This window comes from Photinus pyralis, unplaced genomic scaffold, assembly GCF_008802855.1.
Source record: "Photinus pyralis isolate 1611_PpyrPB1 unplaced genomic scaffold, Ppyr1.3 Ppyr1.4_LG6, whole genome shotgun sequence".
NCBI lineage: Eukaryota > Metazoa > Arthropoda > Insecta > Coleoptera > Lampyridae > Photinus > Photinus pyralis.
Window position 1 is genome coordinate 8,305,874 of NW_022170663.1, and position 18,979 is coordinate 8,324,852.

Below are 18,979 nucleotides of genomic sequence, written 5' to 3' on the forward strand. Positions count from 1 at the left end.
ACACGCGAACGAATCACACAACCCTACTTTTAGCTAAGCTTTTAATCGCGTTTCGTTTAAAATTATGGTGGATAAGCTTCAATTATATGGGATTAGGGGACTTGCGGGATCATTAATGTCAAATTTACCTTAATAATCGCAAGCAATGTGTTTTGATTGACGGTATATATTCAAAGTTAATTAATACTAAGCATGGGGTCGCTCAAGGGTCTATTTTAGGGCCTTTACTTTTCATTATATACATAAATGACTTTCGGTTATATACATCCTAATCACTCTGTTGCATATGCTGACTTAATTTTATTACAATCTAAAACTAAATGAAGATAAAACTCACATAATTACCCTGTCCACAAACAATAAGGTTGCAACCGGCAGGCTTTAGTTCTAGGTATACATATTGATGAAAAATTTACTTGGAGCAATCACATTGATTTAGTTTTATCTAAGTTATCTAAATCACTATGTATTTTAAGGAATTTAAAACGATCACTTTGTATAGCCACCCTCAGATTGTGCTATTTTTCCTTAGCTCATATATAGTGTAATTTTGGGGGGTAACGCTATTGACAATGTGGTCATAATTTATGTTGTACACCACCATGGCCGTGTTTAGGTCAGATACGTATGCAAACTACAAAAATGAAATTCATTTCCACAATCATTAATAATAACAATCGTTTGATATCTAGTGACCAAAATTTGTTTATGCCTTCGGTTGCTATGAAAAATATTGTAAGAAAATCAAAGTACGTTAGACATTTCGCAAACGTTAGATTTATTTTAATAAATAACACATATGATAGTAGAAAAAATTATAATTAGCAACGCTAAATAATGCCTTTGCTCACTTGTAGTAAAAATAGCTTTGTTACGTTCATTCTCCCAGAAAGTTTGATTTCCGCTGTAACTCCCATTATAAACATGTATAATTGCGCTGAAAAATCATAGTTCAAGGCTACATCATTTACCAAATTAAGATCTCCATAGATAGTTATTATCAAAAACTAAAACAACCGAAACCACTTATTAATATTTACGGTGTGTAATTTGACAATCGTTTTTATCCAAAATAATCGTCGGTAATATGCATTCCCAATTAGCCAATTATGCTAATAGTGTACCAATCGACCTCCAGGAAGAAATATTGCGTGTTTATCTTGTTTAGTATTCGCGAAGCACTCCTTGTTGTTGGTTGAGTTTACCTACTAAAAAAATGTTCGTTGAATTGGGTTTATTCTTCGCCTTCGCACTACTTCTAACAATATACGTACGGTGGAAGTACGCGTATTGGAAGAAAAAGAACGTTCCATACACAGTACCCCAATTCCCATTCGGAAATGCAGAAAATCCCTTTACTCGCAAATATTATTTTGGTGAATGGTTACAGAAGTTTTATCAATCATTTAAAAAACGTGGTGAGAAACACGCCGGTATTTACATTATTACCAGCCCTAATTACGTGCCGATCGATCCGGAAATTATAAAAAATATCATGCAAAGAGACTTTGCCCATTTCGTAGACCGAGGATTTTACTACAACGAAAAAGACGAACCCTTAAGTGCGCACTTGTTTGCCATCGGCGGTCAAAAATGGCGGAATTTGCGTACAAAACTTACTCCAACCTTCACTTCGGGAAAAATGAAAATGATGTTTGACACTTTAGTGGAATGTACTCACCCGTTAGAGGAAATTATGAATGATTTTTGTGCAAGTACACTACCCGTTGACATAAAAGACCTGTTGGCGCGTTTCACAACGGATGTTATAGGTTCTTGTGCTTTTGGGTTGGAGTGTAACAGTTTTAAAAGTGACAATGCCGAGTTTCGTTATCACGGTCGTAAAATATTTGAGCCGAAGAATAAAATTGATACGTTAAAAATTTTGTTTTCGGCGGCCAGACCGGAATGGGCCAGAAAATTGGGAGTGGTTCTCCTCCCCAAGGATTCTACTTCATTTTTCTTCGACGTTGTGAGGAGTACAGTTAACTACAGACGCACGAATAATATTCACCGCAAAGACATGCTGCAAATTGTAATGGACCTTGAACATCCCGAAAAACGCAGCGAAAGCTCATTGACACTCGAAGAAATCGCGGCGCAGGCCTTTGTATTTTTTTTGGCTGGCTTCGAAACTTCCTCGACCACTATGACCTTTTGCCTTTACGAACTGGCGGCGAATTTGGATTTACAACAAAAAGTGCGAGACGAAATTAATCAAGTTTTAAAAAGTCACAACGGAAAAATCACTTACGACGCAATCATGGAAATGAAATACATGAACCAAGTGATCGATGGTACCATTCAGAGTATCGCACGTTTATTCTCTCTAACCGCATTTATTTCTAGAAACGTTGAGAAAGTATCCCCCCGTTGCCTTCCTAACAAGACGGTGTGTCAAAGACTACGTGGTCCCAGACCAGGATGTTAAAATTGAGAAGGGAACCATGGTACTAATATCAGTTTTGGGTTTACACAGAGATCCGGAATATTTCAAGGATCCAGAAAAATTCGATCCAGAAAGGTTCTCCGACGAAAACAAACTCGACATTACGCCGTTTACGTATATTCCATTCGGAGAAGGCCCCCGCCTTTGCATTGGTAGGTCCAATTTCCTTAAGCACGCCACTCTTTAATATGAAATTGTTCAGGTATGCGATTTGGAATGATGCAAACGAAGGTTGGTTTGGCGTGCTTGCTAAGGAACTATTCGTTCTCGGTCAGTTCCAGGACACAAACGCAGTTCAAGTGGGATAAATTCAGCCTCATTCTAACCACAGAGCAGCCCATATGGTTAGATGTTAGAAAAATTACATAGTGAAAATAAAGAAAACGGAATTAAAAATTACTCACTATTTTTTATTCACAATCATATAAACCGCTCGCCAGGAAAGATTGCCGGTCACAGAACACTTGATCCCGGTCTACAATCTATGATTTTCTAAAGATGTGAGTGACTTCCGGGATAGTATCGTGTCAATGTTGAACAAAAAGACTTTTCGTTCAACATTGGCGCGATCCTATTCCGGAAGTCGCTGGCATCTTAAGAAAAACATAAGATTGTAGATCGGGTTCAAGTGTTCTGTGACCGGTAATCTTTCCTGGCGAGCGTTATATGTAATATGTCAATTTCCAACTGTTTTGAAGTTTGGAAGTGAGCAATTGTTTGACATCTTTTGCAAATCTCATCGAGGTCGGCAAAGTACTTACCGACTTGGAAGCCAATGCCGACTAGATTTCAATGTTATCGCTGACACTGATGGAATTTGTTATACTACTTAAAGTCAGATTGTGAATAAAATAGTATACAAACCTCGATGGTCCGTGGTTCATAGCCAACGCCTCGCGCTTATGCTTTATAGCCCTTAAGCCCTCGGCGTAGATAATGCTAATGAACCACTTCCCAGCTCGGTATGTAATCTACTATTACTAGTGCGAATAATGATAGCGCATTTTCGATCTATAATTGCAAACGAGAAGGAAGTGAAGGTTGCAATTAAGGTCTCAGAAAAAAGAAATAAATTATAGGACGAGGTTGCAGACGCAGATGTTTTTCTGGTTTTATAAAACACTCGATGTCGATTATAGGTATTGGGAATAATTATTATTGTGAATCCTAAATAACACTCGATTGAAGGTTAGACGAGAACACACTATTATTAATTATTATGTATTGCCATAAGACCTATAAAGGTACTGACATTGTCAAATATGTACTTATACAAACAATTTACATAACATATAAATAATATATGTCACGCAAATATACCTATACAAACGTGGGGTGTTTTGTAGAACCAACATAGATGTTAACAATAATGATAAAAAGGGGTTACGTGGGTAAGGAATGTCTTTCGATTTAAACTGTGTGAGATAAACTATACTTGAAATTGCAATGGTCCATTTGCTAGACTTGTCGCGTCTGGTAGTTGTTTTCTGCATTTTTCAAACGTAGGAGGGGTCGTTTTTACATTCCCAGACTGGGTTGTTTTGAATTTTGATGCAATTTTTCATTATGCTGTTTTTTAATCGCATTTATGCCGTAGTAAAGTGGCAATTGCAACACTATTAATTTTATTATTTGTCAGTTTCTGTGGTCACGCGTTGTATACGTATCGATTCGAAATCAAATAAAATCGTGTACCGGGATGTGTTATAAAATTATTTTTTCTTTTTGATTATTAACCTTTTTTCCACTTGTCTCGGCAGTTGTTCAAAGTGGTTAATAATGTGGACATTACCCATGCCCCATTCACATGCGGATATGTACGGCGGATCTGTACGGCGGACATGTACGCGGGACAGATCCGTATCAATTCGTATGTGTGTATCCGCGTGTTCGGCGTACATATCTTGCTCGCCATCCGTCGATCAGGATGACGAGCACGGACAGCGAGCCGGACAAATACGCACGTGTGTAGTCGTTTCACGGATTTGTTTGCCGGACATAGAATCGTCAAATATATTGATCTATTCAATGTTTCTCTAAATTTACTCAAACAAAAGTTAAAATTACATCTCACATATGTTGATATGGATTTTTATCAGAAACGTTAACCATAGCACTTTTGGAATGATAATGTAGCATGTTTGTTTATTAAGAGTATGTTATAGGTATAAACGGTAATGTATATTATTATTGTGAGGTATTATATTAATTTAATTTAATTAATTTTGTATATCATGTTTTTTTTATGTGTAATGTACACTTTAAACGTGTTATTGTTATAGGTAATTTATTATTGTTGTTCTTTTTTGGGGTATCCCTGTAAATAAATATTATTATTATTATTATTAAATACGAAATTCTTGAAAATATGTTAGGAAATTTAAGAAATCAAAATGGAAATGCGACTCAACCTACTCCAATTAAACAGTCATTTAAAAATAGTTATTTGTTTCATTAGTACAAAAAATATCAGTTTTCGGGACGAGGAAGATAGTTGCTGGACGACGCGTTAGCGGAGTCCAGCAACCTTCCGAGTCCCGAAAACGCATTTTTTGTACGAATAAAACATAAAATTTTTTCTCCAACCCCCTTTACTTCAAATTATATTCGAATTTAGATTCGGTCACAGTTTTACTACTAGTATTAGAACTTCTGTTTTCTTGTCCTCACGTGTCATGCCACTCTAGTTTTTAGGTTAACTTATAACCTATTCGTTCTTACTTCTCACCTCTCGCTACTTTGTAGGGAGCAAATCTTGAGGTAGCATGTTCTGCCGTTTCTATAATCTCTGGCGGAGTGCAATCTTTGTCGCTATCAGTTTCAGTCATTTCTATTGTATACACAATTAATATTGTTACATTTTGTATTGAAATAAAAAACTTACCATACAGTTTTTTAATTAAAATTAATTGCAATTAACTTTTTCAAATTTTGAATTCAAAATGACAGATAATAGTGCAATGGGTCTGAAGTAGATGGCGTTACGCGCGACGGCGGGTCGAATTACGTTCATAGAATATGTAAATTATGTTACACATGGTTTAAATAAAAATAGCGAGCGTAAATCATTTTCAATACATGTACATACGTATAGGTAACAGCATTTGCATTGAATATGCAAAAATATTTGATATGTATGTATAAAAATATCTTATAACCTGCAATGTAAAACGATGTCAATGTGACATATCTCCGTGATTGTAATTTTTTAATTGGCCAACTTTCAAGGTCAATTTCTTTTTGGTACTAGGACCAAAAGTATCCACTTTTTGTACAGTTGCCAATTGCCATGGTGAAAGCGATTAATCCGCAAAACGTCAATTTTACGTACCGAACACTGTCACAAAATAGCGTCTTATTCAGGTGGTTGGAGAAAAAATATTTTGTTTAAATTACTTTGAATACAATGCAGGCGCAAATTGTGCTAAAGATTTAAATGATCTTTTGGGTAATTTTACAAGCAAAATTGCGGAACAACACCGAACTCATGGTGAAACTGGAACCATTTTATGCCATTTCCGAGCATATTCTGCTAAGGCAGGTGGCTTATTTGAAAGTTTCAGGTATAATTTTCCCAAGAAACTGTGGGGAGATTGCACAACTGAATTTTAGGTCTTCAAAATTCCTTCAAGTTGCTAAGTACTATAGCGTGGCAATTAATCGCTCTCAACTGGTAACTGCCTCATATGGGTATCGTTCCTCTCAATAACTGGGCGAATATATTTTAATAAAGTTTCAAATGTCTCATTGTCCATGCGCAAAAAATTGTGCAAATCATGAGGCGTTTCCAAATCTCTAAGTAAAGTCATACGAGAGTACTTTTTTGATTCAAGAACCACTGTTTTGACCACAGTCTCTTCTGTTTCCTACCTTCAAATAAAACTATATATCCTGCAATTATTGTCAGTTTTTTCTTATGATCCATAGCAATTACCACAGCACTCAAAACCACACAACCCAGGGGCTAGCACTACAGAACTGAAATAGTGAGAGAACGCCGCCTGCTCGTCTATTGAGATTTGTCCGTGATTTGTGTACAGACATATCCGCCCTCGTATCCGCCTGTATCTAGCTCAACGCGGATCTGTCCGCCGTACAGATCCGCCGTACATATCCGCATGTGAATGGGGCCCTTAACTAGTAGTCAATAATGAGAACTGTCACGCTGTCACTTTTCGAAAACACAACCCGAAATTTCGCTCAATAAACGTTTAGACAAGTTCTCTAAAATGAATAATTGCCACCATCCGCCATTTCCAGAGAAATTACATACCTAAAATTATCAGAATTTGAAAAAAAATCGAACGAAATTACCTACTCTTTGAAAATATCTCAATGACAGAACAAAATACGGCCTGTTTGACTTATATTTCCACGCACTTGATTGACATGTTAAATTAATAAACAAGAAATTCTGTCCAACCGTTCACTTTCTTATCACTTTCTTACCAGAAGTACAAACAATTCCATAATCGTTAGAAATATTTGCCAAAAAAACATTAACGAGTTAGTCGTCTTAAAAAAGGAAAGATGGGATAATGTATTAAATGAGACATGTCCAGACAAAGCATACAATAATTTCTTGGATTCTGTTATGTACTACTTTGATTTGTGCTTCCCTTTAATAAAGACACGCCGCAAAGAGAATAGAAAACAACAATGGCTTACACCAAACCTAATTTCTCTAAAAAAGTCAGTCAATCTTTATCGCGAACTATCGCGGAAACTCAAAGATTTTAAGAAAGTGTACAGTGAGTTAAATGAAACATACAAAAATGAACTAAAAGCCGCAAGAAAATCATACAATGACAAACTTATCCGAATGTCTATAAAAACCCCCAAAAAGCCATGTGGAATATTATTAATTCCACTCGTAAAGGTAACGAACCCGTAAGTACAAAAATATGCATAACACAAATGTTACGAATAGTTTATGTTTATGCGTAATCGCATTTTTGTTTATTCTATGTAAGGGGAATTCATTCGATGTTATGATGTTGAATAAAGCATATTCGTAACAACAAAATCATCAGCAAATAACTGGAGAATTACTTGCAAACAGTTTCAATAACTACTTTATTTCAAGTACAAACAACTTAAACAATAAATTTAGTCATAAAGTTGATAGAGAATATATCAAAAAACTTATTCCCATAAATAGTAAAACATTCTTTTTAAGCCCAGTTTGCAAAGACGACATAAAAGGTGCTATAAAAAAACTTTCAAACTCTAACGCTTCTGGTGACGATCTCTATTCAAACAGACTAATAAAAAATTGTGAAGATAGTCTTTTAAGTCCTCTTACTCATATAATAAATTTAACTTTTAAATTCTCTAAATTTCCAACGCAGTAGTATTTCCCTTCTTTAAGAAAGGCGATAAAAGTGAATTTCAAAATTATAGACCCATCAGCTTAGTTTCTTCTTTCTCAAAAATTATTGAAATCATTGTTAATGATAAATTAATGGCGTTTTTCGTAACAAATAACCTTCTTAATGATAATCAGCACGGCTTTATGCGAAACAAAAGCGTAGAAACATCACTCTGCGCATTTATCAACAAAATAGTCGAAACCATTGATAATAAATGTATTGCGTTAGGAGTTTTCATAGATATGAGTAAGGCTTTCGATTGCGTAGACCATACAATTCTGTTGGAAAAACTGGAAAGATACGGTATGCGGGGTGCGTGTTTGGAGTGGTGTCAATCATATTTAGAGAATAGATACCAAACAGTACGATTACCTGAAAACAATGAAATTGTCCTATCATATAGATTGGAAGTTAAAATTGGCGTGCCTCAAGGAAGTGTATTGGGACCAACACTGTTCATTATATACGTAAACGATCTGCTAAATCTTTTTACTTAAAACTCTAACATTCACATCACTACATATGCGGACGACAATAATATATTAATTACCTGTCCAAAAAGTAGCGATATCCAACCAATTCTTAGTACAACTATGGATACTGTTTTAGAAAGGATGGAAACTAATAAATTGTGTCTAAATATAAACAAGACAAAATGCGTTCCTTTTGTTACAGCTAGATCTGAACATGACTTACCCCAATACATTATCTATAAGGACTCGAGGATTGAACTAGAGCAAAATACAAAAACATTAGGCATAAATTTAAATGAAAACCTTAAATGGGACCATTATATAAATAACTTATGTAAAAAACTATCGTCGTCCATTTTTGTCATAAAATCCCTAGCACACAAATGCTCTAGTACAACCCTCAGAACATTATATTTTGCTTGTTTTGAAAGCCATATAAGATTTGCAATAATTCACTGGGGGCAATCTCCTAACCTATTAAGAATATTTAAGCTGCAAAAATATGTAGTAAGAATAATTTGCTCTATAGGCTACCGTGCCACATGCCGATCCAGGTTCAAAGAATTAAGCATTCTAACGGTACCATGTCTGTACATCTATGAAATCATAAAATATGCTTATGAGAATAAAAAACACTTTAATTCCCTTTCTCACAACCACAACACTCGATTTAAAAATAACTTGCTACCTCATAAGCATAAAACGACATATTACCAAAAAAGTAGTCATAATAACGCCTGTAAATTTTTCAGTTGCTTGCCAACCGATCTAAAAAACATAAATAATATCAATAAGTTCAAAAACACCTTAAAGTCCTTCTTAGTTAATGCTGAATATTATTCCATTAATGAATTCTTTACATAATATGGCGTTGTCGCGGACCTTACATTATAACTGCATACTGTAATCTTCTATAAATTTTATAATTTTATCATATTTGTTTGTACCGTTTTATTATTTTACATTATATTGTAACTGTTGACATATTTTCCATTTATATATGCGGACTCACTGCATGTACTGTATATATAGTGAAAATAAAAATATACTCTACTCTATTCTACCACAGTTTTCAGAATTTTACCGAAAATCGTCATGAAACCTTCATTTTCATGCCTACTTTATGTCAGGAAAATGTTAGTTTCCATGACAGAGGCAGACTACTTTTCCAGCAGCCTGTCACTTTTCCTGTCGCACCTATCGCATTGCTAAATGTTAATGAAATAATCAATAGTTCTATATAAAAATTGAAATTGAAAAATATTTTATCGGACTGAAGGCAAAATTTTTTAATTGCAAATTTGGAGAAATTGTTAATTGTTTTTCGGATACCTAATTAAAGGTAGTTTCATCATAATCATGTTTTATTGAGGAATATAGGTTTTTTTTGTGTGGATGGTGGAGGATCTTTCTCAGACGATGCGCTACCTTAATAATAATAATATTTATTCGTATTTTATTAAGGTTCTTGCGAAAGCACTAAAACAAACGTCGAAAAGTTTATAATGAACAAAATACGTTTTAAACTAAGAGATTGAAAGTGGGAATTAGTAAGTCTTTAAAGCACGCGCAACGAGTTTAATGGCAAGACGCGAAGCGGAGTGCCTTTTTACGTTGCAAGTGCTTTAAAGACCAATTATACACGTGTATCTTATAGTGTTTATTATTATACCTGCAGTATAATTTAAAAATAGGAAATACAATAAAATCATATTGACGTTATACTTTTTGGGCAGTATAAGTTTATTTAAAAATAGTGACTGATTAGAAAAAAAATAATGAAAATGTGCTGTATCAGGAGTGTATTCAAAACGATATGATTGTGGTGGGCTCTTTGGCGAAATAAGCCCGACCAATCAGCTCCTAGAGCCATTCAGAGCGTTTGAAACATTAACATTTTATTGGGAACCGCTGACTTTCAGTTAAATGGGGGCTATTGTCCTATTGCTTTAAATGTCGCAGTGGGAATTCCCACTACTTAACGACCTAATAAGAAATGTTAAATTATTGGTGAAACGAACTATACTTCAAAATTCGCCCATTCCGCGTCGCTCCACATTGATGGGATACACCCACCATTGGTGCTTCCGAAACACAACCCCGAGCACAAACCACTGTAGAGTATATAAAAAAGAAATGAATGTACACATACCTATTTAACCATTCTTGCGGTGTCTCTTCCACTAAGAGAGCTGCTTCTTCGTTGACAATTGTAGTAAACCACATGGTCACTACTCAACTGCTCGTCTGCCTTTAAAAAAATTCACAGATATCGCAATCCTTGCAACCATCGGAGGCATTGGAAATAATGATGTTGTCGAGATTTCACTTGTTTCCTCGCCTACTTTTTCTAATAAAGCTCTATCCACGTGCACTAATTATCGATTTACTTTTTTAATTGATTAGGTACATGTGGTATACGTCGAAAAGAGAATTTTGTACAGTTGGATATGTAATAATTAATGGTAATAATTAATAAAATTTCGTAGGTTTTGTTTAAAATTTTGAATTATTTTATGCACCTAATTCCTTTGATTTTCAATTGTTTTCCTTGGCTATAACAGATAACGAAAAATGAAATGCAGAACGACTGTTCAACTATGCGATCAAAATAGAGTTGCTATCAGGTCACCTTTGGAATTTTTGTTTACACGGGAAATCACTTGAACTTCCAAAGGCGACTCGACGTCCATCTTTTTTTGATCTTCCGTTATAACATTTTGTCATATCCACTGTGACAGCTAAAATCCAACACTGTACACAAGTCTTTTTTAAGAAGTAAAAAAGAGAGACGTCAAAGATGAATAGTCCAATGTTAAACCCCGCATATTAAAATTAGTGGTACGAAAAAAACAAGACAGACAATTTAATAATTTTTATTTTTTTCATAGACACATGGACAGTAGAACAGATTTGTTTCAGTATGCTATATTATGTTAGTTGAATTGACATAAAGTACATTAAGCTCGACAGGAATGGACTGGTCAAAATCATATTAGGTACGTCATATCACAACAATTAGAAGCCTTGTTTGTAGGATCGCACAAGTTAAGTACAACGATATTGATTGCCATGATATAGGTAGGTGCAAGATATGTTAATATTTGTCTATTTTAGATTTTTGTAATGATGCAAACTGGTGCCTAAACTCTCTACGCTTATTTACAATAACTCTTTGCATATACCTACATTAGTTATTTACAAACAAACAGATATATTATACATTAAACTTAATACGAATTTTAAAAAATTGTGCTATCGGGTTGATAAACCTGATGCAAGCAAGAAGTTTGTAAAATATACAATATTAGTTTTAGTACGCAATATATCTTAATATTATTACGTAATATTAGGTTTTAAGATAGCTAAGTTGTTTAGAAATTGTGCTTTTGTGATGATATGAAAGGCATCGATAGAGATGATGAAAAATCAAACTAAAAAACTTGTCACAGCCATACAACACACACAGACAGACAGACATTTAGCGGTGCACGAGGCGTTGACTTAAGGCGTTAATGGAAGCGTAAACGTCGGAGTCCAAAACATATTGGAAGAGTATGTTACCGCGCAAATTGACATACAGTGTTACAGGGGGGTTAGTGAGGGGTGAGGATTAGAAATAATGGGCAGTGGCGGGTCGTGCATTCTCACAAAACTAACCATACAAATCAGTTTTTTTAAAATCACTGTACATGCAACCTGCACGATCCGCCATTGATAACTGCCCGAAGAGAACATGTATGCAGCAGAAGAACAACATTCGGAATTGCTCACATAGCCTTAACTGCATGATGGTAGAAATGGAATGAACACAAATTATTCCTTAGCATGAAGCATACTATTATCACTGAGCATAGTGCGTATGGTGTAGATTATAATATTAAGTATAAAGGTTTTCAAAAATGTTAATTATGTATAGTAATACCATCGATTAAAGAAAAACTTCAATCATTGCATATACAAAAGATTGTCCCATGTTTTAGTAAGTACTATGTGCGCAGTCATTTTAAAATCCAACAAAGTACGAGTAGGTATCGTTCGTGCAAATAACTTTGAATTACTTCGTAAACCGTATAACAATTAGGCATTCGACCAGAACATTTGTCACTGAGAGACATTTAAAAATACTGAATTACGAGAAACATTAAACACTGTCATAGAAAAGTAGTTCGTTTGGTAGAAAAGTTTTTAGATGGAAACATACAAAATTAATGAAAATGGCAAATCTACAAAGTCGGTAAACATATAAAAATATTTATTACACGGAAACATTGATATATACAAAATCTTTGATATATTTGTAGATTTGCCATGCGAAATAAAACTCGTAGAAAAAATAGAGGTTGCATATTTCATAATATGAACGCATCATGCTTGATGAAAACTGATGTTATTTCGTAGCAAATCGTAACTTTTGCTTTTTTACAAAATCTATCGCTGTACGATCTCCTACTCTTGACTCTAAGGTTTGCAAAATGGGATGACCTATAAATATGTCGGCGGTTAGTAAACTCCACCAGATTAGGGCGACTTACTTTTATTTTGCTGCTGCATCAGTACCAATTCCACCGGCTTTAGACCGTGAAAGTTGTCAACACCGGTACCGGTGTCGGCCACTCCCGGTATACTCCCAAGCGACAAAAACGCTTCGCCGGCAAAATCGTTTGCGGTGAGCACGTCGTGGTCCATCACGGTGAACGCGATCATGGCGCTCGGCGATCGGCACTGTTCCAGCGAGACGCTAAATTCGAAGCACTCGTCGAAAATCGGATGCAAAGTCCTCTTATGAACGTTTGTCTGCTGCTCGTTACAGTGCGGAAATACTCTATGCGGTAACAATTCTATTATCACAAATGGATCGCTGAAACCGTTGGGGTCTAGGGGAATTATGTCTCTTGCGTGAAGCACCTGGAACAAAATGCAACAAGGCGATAAGAATCCCGCCGCTATACAGCTAATTAGTTGTGCAATGCAGAATTGAAAATGGTTCTAAACAAGTATGAATTGTGTATAAAGCGCATTTTTTAAACCGAAACAGCTTAGTACATGGTTCGGTTATAAAGGGAGGAGGAGGGAGGAGCTCTTAACACAAACATTTAACGACCACCTGGCATACATTCAAAATCCTCCGACGCTCTATTCTGCAGATTTTGCCTTTGAGAGTACTTTCCTCCGACAAACCGTTTTCAAGACATTCGCTTTTAAAGTTTTGGCATCACCAATGGATATATTTCTTGCAGAAGTCTCAATAGCCCTTTGTGAGTACCCTCTTCCGACAATCCGACAAGCGCAGTCATTTAAGATACCCATTTCCAACCGACCAGCACCGCCACCACCGAAAGGCCAGCAGACAAAACGATGGAAAACGAATACCGACTCCGCCGACACGTCCGATATTCAAAGTGTCTTCCACCGCTACCCACATGTGCAAGATCATAAGACAAAAATCAGCTAACATCGTTGGAACCCCGCCGACAGCACGGACGAATTCCCCAGGATTCCTACTGGAGCCTTCCCGGGGGGAGGGGCGCAAAGGTCAACATTTTCTGTTTTTCGCTGATATCTTGAAAACGGTGCGTCTAGGAAAAAATTGTTTAAGAGCAAAATCAAAGCCCATAAAATTGTCTACAATATTGACTGTATACACTTTTTCGAAATTCCCAACCGTTTCCGCGATATACATTCCGGAAGGTCGGAAATTTTTGAAAAATCGGTTTTTACCTCAGGTTTTTCATCAAACATTCCTTTATATCCTGTGAACCGATGAGCTGAGAAAAAATCCACCAGGTCCAGCAATGGCTGGAGAACGACCTCTCCCCCGACCAATGGGGCTGGGAAAGGGATCACAACAACCACCTGATACCAGTCCTCACAACCGATCCAGCTGCACCGGAAGAAATACTGTATTTTCTGCAGATGCACGACAGACTGCAGTTCTGCGAGATGTGGGTGCAAAAAGGCCTCCATGCGATGCTCAACCATCTGCCACAATTGCCACGGAAATTGTTTGAATGGGATACCTCTCCAGGAAGAGGAAGAGGGCGAAGAGGACATATACGATGTCGAAATTGTGGATATTTCACCGGAAGATGCTCCACTCGAGGAAGAACAGCCCGCCCCATCCCGCCCGAAGAGACTCAAAAGGTCCACGTCCACAATGTACTAACCTTGCACGTCCACTGCTAATGACAGCGAATAATCCATTCTATTATTTAAATTTTATCATGTAATAATATTAATAATTTTTCCTGGATATGTTACCCACTTGGGTGCCCATTTATTGTCCTTATATCATAAGTAGAAGTTAAAATGGAAAATAGCAAGAGCGTAGGTGACAAATCATTGAAATTGTTGCATATAGAAGATGATGAAAAATTTCAGGAAATCTTAAAACTGCTGTAACTTTTGACTGGTTACGACAATTTGGAAAGGAGCCATATTTTCGGAAAGGAAATTTAATGTTTTACAACTTTTTCGTCGGCGGCTTTTTTCTCAGATAATCGGTTCACAGGATATAAGGAATGTTTGACGCGTGGGTAAAAACAATTTTTCAAAAATTTCCGGCCTTCTGGAGCTTATATCGCGGAAACGGTTGGGAATTTCGAAAAAGTGTATACAATCAAAATTGTAGACAATTTTATGGGCTTTGATTTTGCTCTTAAACAATTTTTTCCTAGACGCACCGTTTTCAAGATATCAGCGAAAAACAGAAAATGTTGACCTTTGCGCCCCTCTCCTCGGGAAGGCTCCAGTCGGAATCCTGGGGACTTTGAGTATGGTTACCTCCTAAGGGGCCCAAACAAGGTTCTGAAGTCAAACCTTCCGCTTCCAACCATACCGGGCATATTCATTCGTTGCCTGGACTACTAAGTTTTTAGTTTTCATTATTTTATCAAAAATTCGGCAATAACTCCAATTACTATGTTAAACCATGAAAATTTTCTAAAGAATTGACACAGACGGAGTGGGGCGCTCATTAAAATGCATGGAAAACAAATATCGCGTACAGTAACTATTTCCGCCGTCGTTTAATATAAATACCTACTTTTTCCTCAGTGAATAAATTTTACAAAAAAAATTATTGACAGTTGTCATAAACTGATATTCATTTCGAATTGAATAACGAATAACGAATTTTTGATAAAAAAATACAACAAATAATAATAATAATATGTATTAATTCCCAAGACAAATTTTGAATACTTCAGAAATACAAAATAAATACAATTTAAAAATGTTGGTCAACACAATACAATGGACAAAAAAGAATGGAATATAAATTATACTAGAGATCCGCAATTTTTATCAATAAAGTTTAGAAATTCATCAATAGTGTATGGTGTATTGACTAGAAGAAATTTTTTAAAGAAGATTTAAAGCACTTTATTGTTCCCTGACTTCTAAGTGTACTTAGAAAAGCATTAAATAATTTAATGCCCATTGAGGTGGGAGCATTATGGGCAAGTTTAAGTCTTGTTAAAGGGTTGTAATTATAATTATAATTATGAAAATTGCTATGACGTAGGAAATGTTGCTGATTTTGAAAAATAAGAGTTAACAATTCAAGTATTTAGAGTGATGAAAGTGTAAGAATATTCAATTTTTTTAATACCGGGCGAGACGAATCAAATTTCTGACTACTCGCAATACATCGGACTATTTGTTTTTGTACCAAAAAAACATTTTTTGACGCGCTTGACGAGCCCCAAACAATTATTCCATACGACAATCTGGATTGAATTTGAGCATAGTAATAATTTAGAGTATGGTTCACATCCATTAATTCTTTAAGATTCCGTATCTGGTAGCAATAAGTGTTTAGTCTTTTAATAAGATTTTCGCAGTGACATTTCCAATTTTTGATCTAAATAGATCCCCAGAAATATCCCAGTGCCTAGAATATTAATGTTTTTATTGCTTGAGTCAAACTCAGACAAATAGTTATTTCCAAAAGTTGTAAACGGTAGGAAAAATGTTTTATCGTGATTTAAGAATAATTTGTTAAATTACTTAGCTTATTTAGAATCTCAATAGCTTTTGCATATATATTTTCTTGCCTTTTACCGGATATTAATGCCGTCGTATCATCCGCATATAAAACCAAGCAATTTAAAAACATGACAATATCATTAATAAATAATAAAAATAAAATAGGTCCTAAAACAGATCCTTGTGGAACCCCCATAGTAACAGGCAAAGCTGTGGATAAAAATTTTGCAATAGTGGGACCGGTTTTAAATTTAATTTCTACTTGTTGACACCTTCCAGAGAGATATGATGAAAACCAATTGGCAACAACGCCTCTGATACCGTAAGTATTTAATTTTTGCAACAGTAACAAGTAATCAACAGTTACAAAAGCCCTGCTGAGGTGACAAAATATAGCAAGGACATTCTGTTTTTTATCCAGAAGTGAAATGATGTCAACAAAGGAGTTAATGGCAATAATTGTCGATTTCCCATTGCAGAACCCGTGTTGTTTATTACTTGCAATGTTATATTTAACAAGGTGACTATTTAGCCTCTCTAACATGGCGTATTCAAAGACTTTTGACAGCGCCGAGCTAACAGAAATTGGTCTGTAATTCGAGCAATCTCGAGAGCAACCTTTTTTGTGAACGGGATGTACGGTTGACAGCTTAAGTTCTTTCGGGAAGAAGACACCGTTTGAAAAAGACATATTGACTAAATGTGTGACAGGATTTATTATAATATGCAAACTTGACCTTAGCAAAGAATTAGGTATATCATCGGGGCCTGAGGAATGTTTATTTTTTATGCTTTTTTTTAAACAATTTAATAATTCCGTTTCACTAAAAGGCAGTGCCCATATACTTTCGCCAATAGTCATATTAGACTCAAAGTTGCTAGTCGAATAAATGTTTCTTTTTATAGAACGTTGAATATTTTGAGGGCCATTAATAAAATCCTCATTAAAAGTATTTGCAATTGTTTGAGGATCGTCAATGATTGTTTCTGAATTTTTAAGAGTAATATTTTTGTGCGACTTTTCATTATTGTTAAGTATAGATGTTTTATTTTTATTGTCGGAGGATTTGATTAAATTGCCATAAAACGATTTCTTACAATTCATAATGTATTGCCGGTATTTACATTTGTGTGTTAAATAAAGTTTTTTAAAGGCGGGATACATCTTATGGAGGTGGTAAAAGTTTTTAAGATCTTGGCTAAACTTTTTAACGGTGCTGTTTACCCATCCTTTTTTCACATATGAGGTATTACGTTTTAAAATTTTGGTCTCTGGGTCCTGGGAACGATGAATTGAAATCTGAATACCGAACGATCCTCGAGACCTTCACGCATCCCTCATTCTTACAACGCGCCTTAAAGGGCTTCTGACCCACCACATCAGAATAACTTGTAAAACAAATTGTTTGAAACGGAGTTAGTTTTACTTTTACTTGAGGTGCCTACATATTAAATTTCAATTAATTAACAAATAAAGAACATTGGGATTGCGCAAATACAAAAGTTGGGTGTTCAGAATATTGTTGCAAATTTAGGCAACACCGCCGACGCGGGTAGACTACCGTTTTGTTTACTTGTACTATCAAAACAATAAAATGGCAGAATATCAACTTTGTAGAAATGAGTGCACAAAAAATGTCGCTGCCTCCTGGACTATAACTTATCCAAGGCGAGGAACACAATCGACAAGTCGAGGAAGCGCCCCGGAGAAATACCGCTGCTCCCACGGAAAAATCTTACGTTCGTTCCTCCGACGGAAGTGCGCAGCTTCGTTCTTCAACAAAGACCCCGAAAAGTACCCGGAGCTGACCGCACCACCTACCAGGCGCTGTAGCACCCAACCCTCGCTTACATCACGCTGCGATAGAGGAAGAAGGCAATAGTGATAATGCTACCGAAGCCCGGAGCAGCCAAACCCTAGAACTACAGACCCATATCGGCCATATCCCTCCTGCCAGTCCTGGGGAAGATATTTGAAAGGGTACTGCTGGCGAAACTGCAACCTAACATAAGACCTGATCAGATCGGTTTTTTTATACAACTCTACAGGACGCGTCTATTTTTATTGCCAGTAGCTTCGAACCCCCGTACACCTACCAGAGATGCTGGACACCGTGTGCGGACAATTCGCGCCCGGACATTTCGCTCCCGGATAATTCGCACCCGGATAATTCTGTAAATCTTTGGTTTATTAAAATTAAATATTTTTAAGAGGCTCCTAGACCATTGCCTTTACAGAATGTATGTAGTAGTGCATCATCTTGGTAAACATCTACTTCATGGAAACATGTTTCAAATAATAGTTATTTGGTCTTTCATTTTCGACACATCGCGATTCTTTAAGTATTTCCATTTCTTAAATATAATCACGCTGGTTTTTTTAAGTTGTATGAAGAGTGATATATTTAAATCCTGTAATTTAAGAACACATCATTTTTATTTACTGCGCTTTCGTTTTGAGAAAATAAGAATAGGTAACTGAAACGTCTTTTGTGGAGTAATTAAATACCAAATAGTTATACCTAGTTATAGTATATCTACAATATTATGTGTAATATTCGCTACTTTTGAGACGCTCTTAATATTAAAACAGAATCAACATATAATACCGTACACAAACAAAGTGATAAGTCTAAAGTTAAAAACATTTACATTATAAGATCAAGATGAAAATAGAAAAAGGAAGTAATTTTAAC

The 18,979-nt window shown here is 35.7% G+C and overlaps 2 protein-coding genes across 2 annotated transcripts in view; one reads left to right on the forward strand and one right to left on the reverse strand.

Moving 5' to 3' along the window:
• Window positions 1-1,182: 1,182 nt before the first annotated feature.
• LOC116173239 (probable cytochrome P450 6a13) lies at window positions 1,183-2,840 on the forward strand. Its single transcript, XM_031490589.1, has 3 exons — window positions 1,183-2,297; window positions 2,350-2,601; window positions 2,652-2,840. Exons 1-3 carry the CDS (start codon window positions 1,217-1,219, stop codon window positions 2,816-2,818), a joined length of 1,500 nt encoding a protein of 499 aa, XP_031346449.1. The 5' UTR covers window positions 1,183-1,216; the 3' UTR covers window positions 2,819-2,840.
• Window positions 2,841-11,154: 8,314 nt separating this feature from the next.
• LOC116173231 (BAI1-associated protein 3) overlaps window positions 11,155-18,979 on the reverse strand; it is a gene marked incomplete at its 5' end in the record, with an annotated part of 32,766 nt that continues 24,941 nt past the window's right edge. Inside the window, 2 exon segments of the mRNA XM_031490579.1 lie at window positions 11,155-12,779; window positions 12,830-13,202. Of these exon segments, the coding sequence (XP_031346439.1) occupies window positions 12,685-12,779; window positions 12,830-13,202 (468 nt within the window).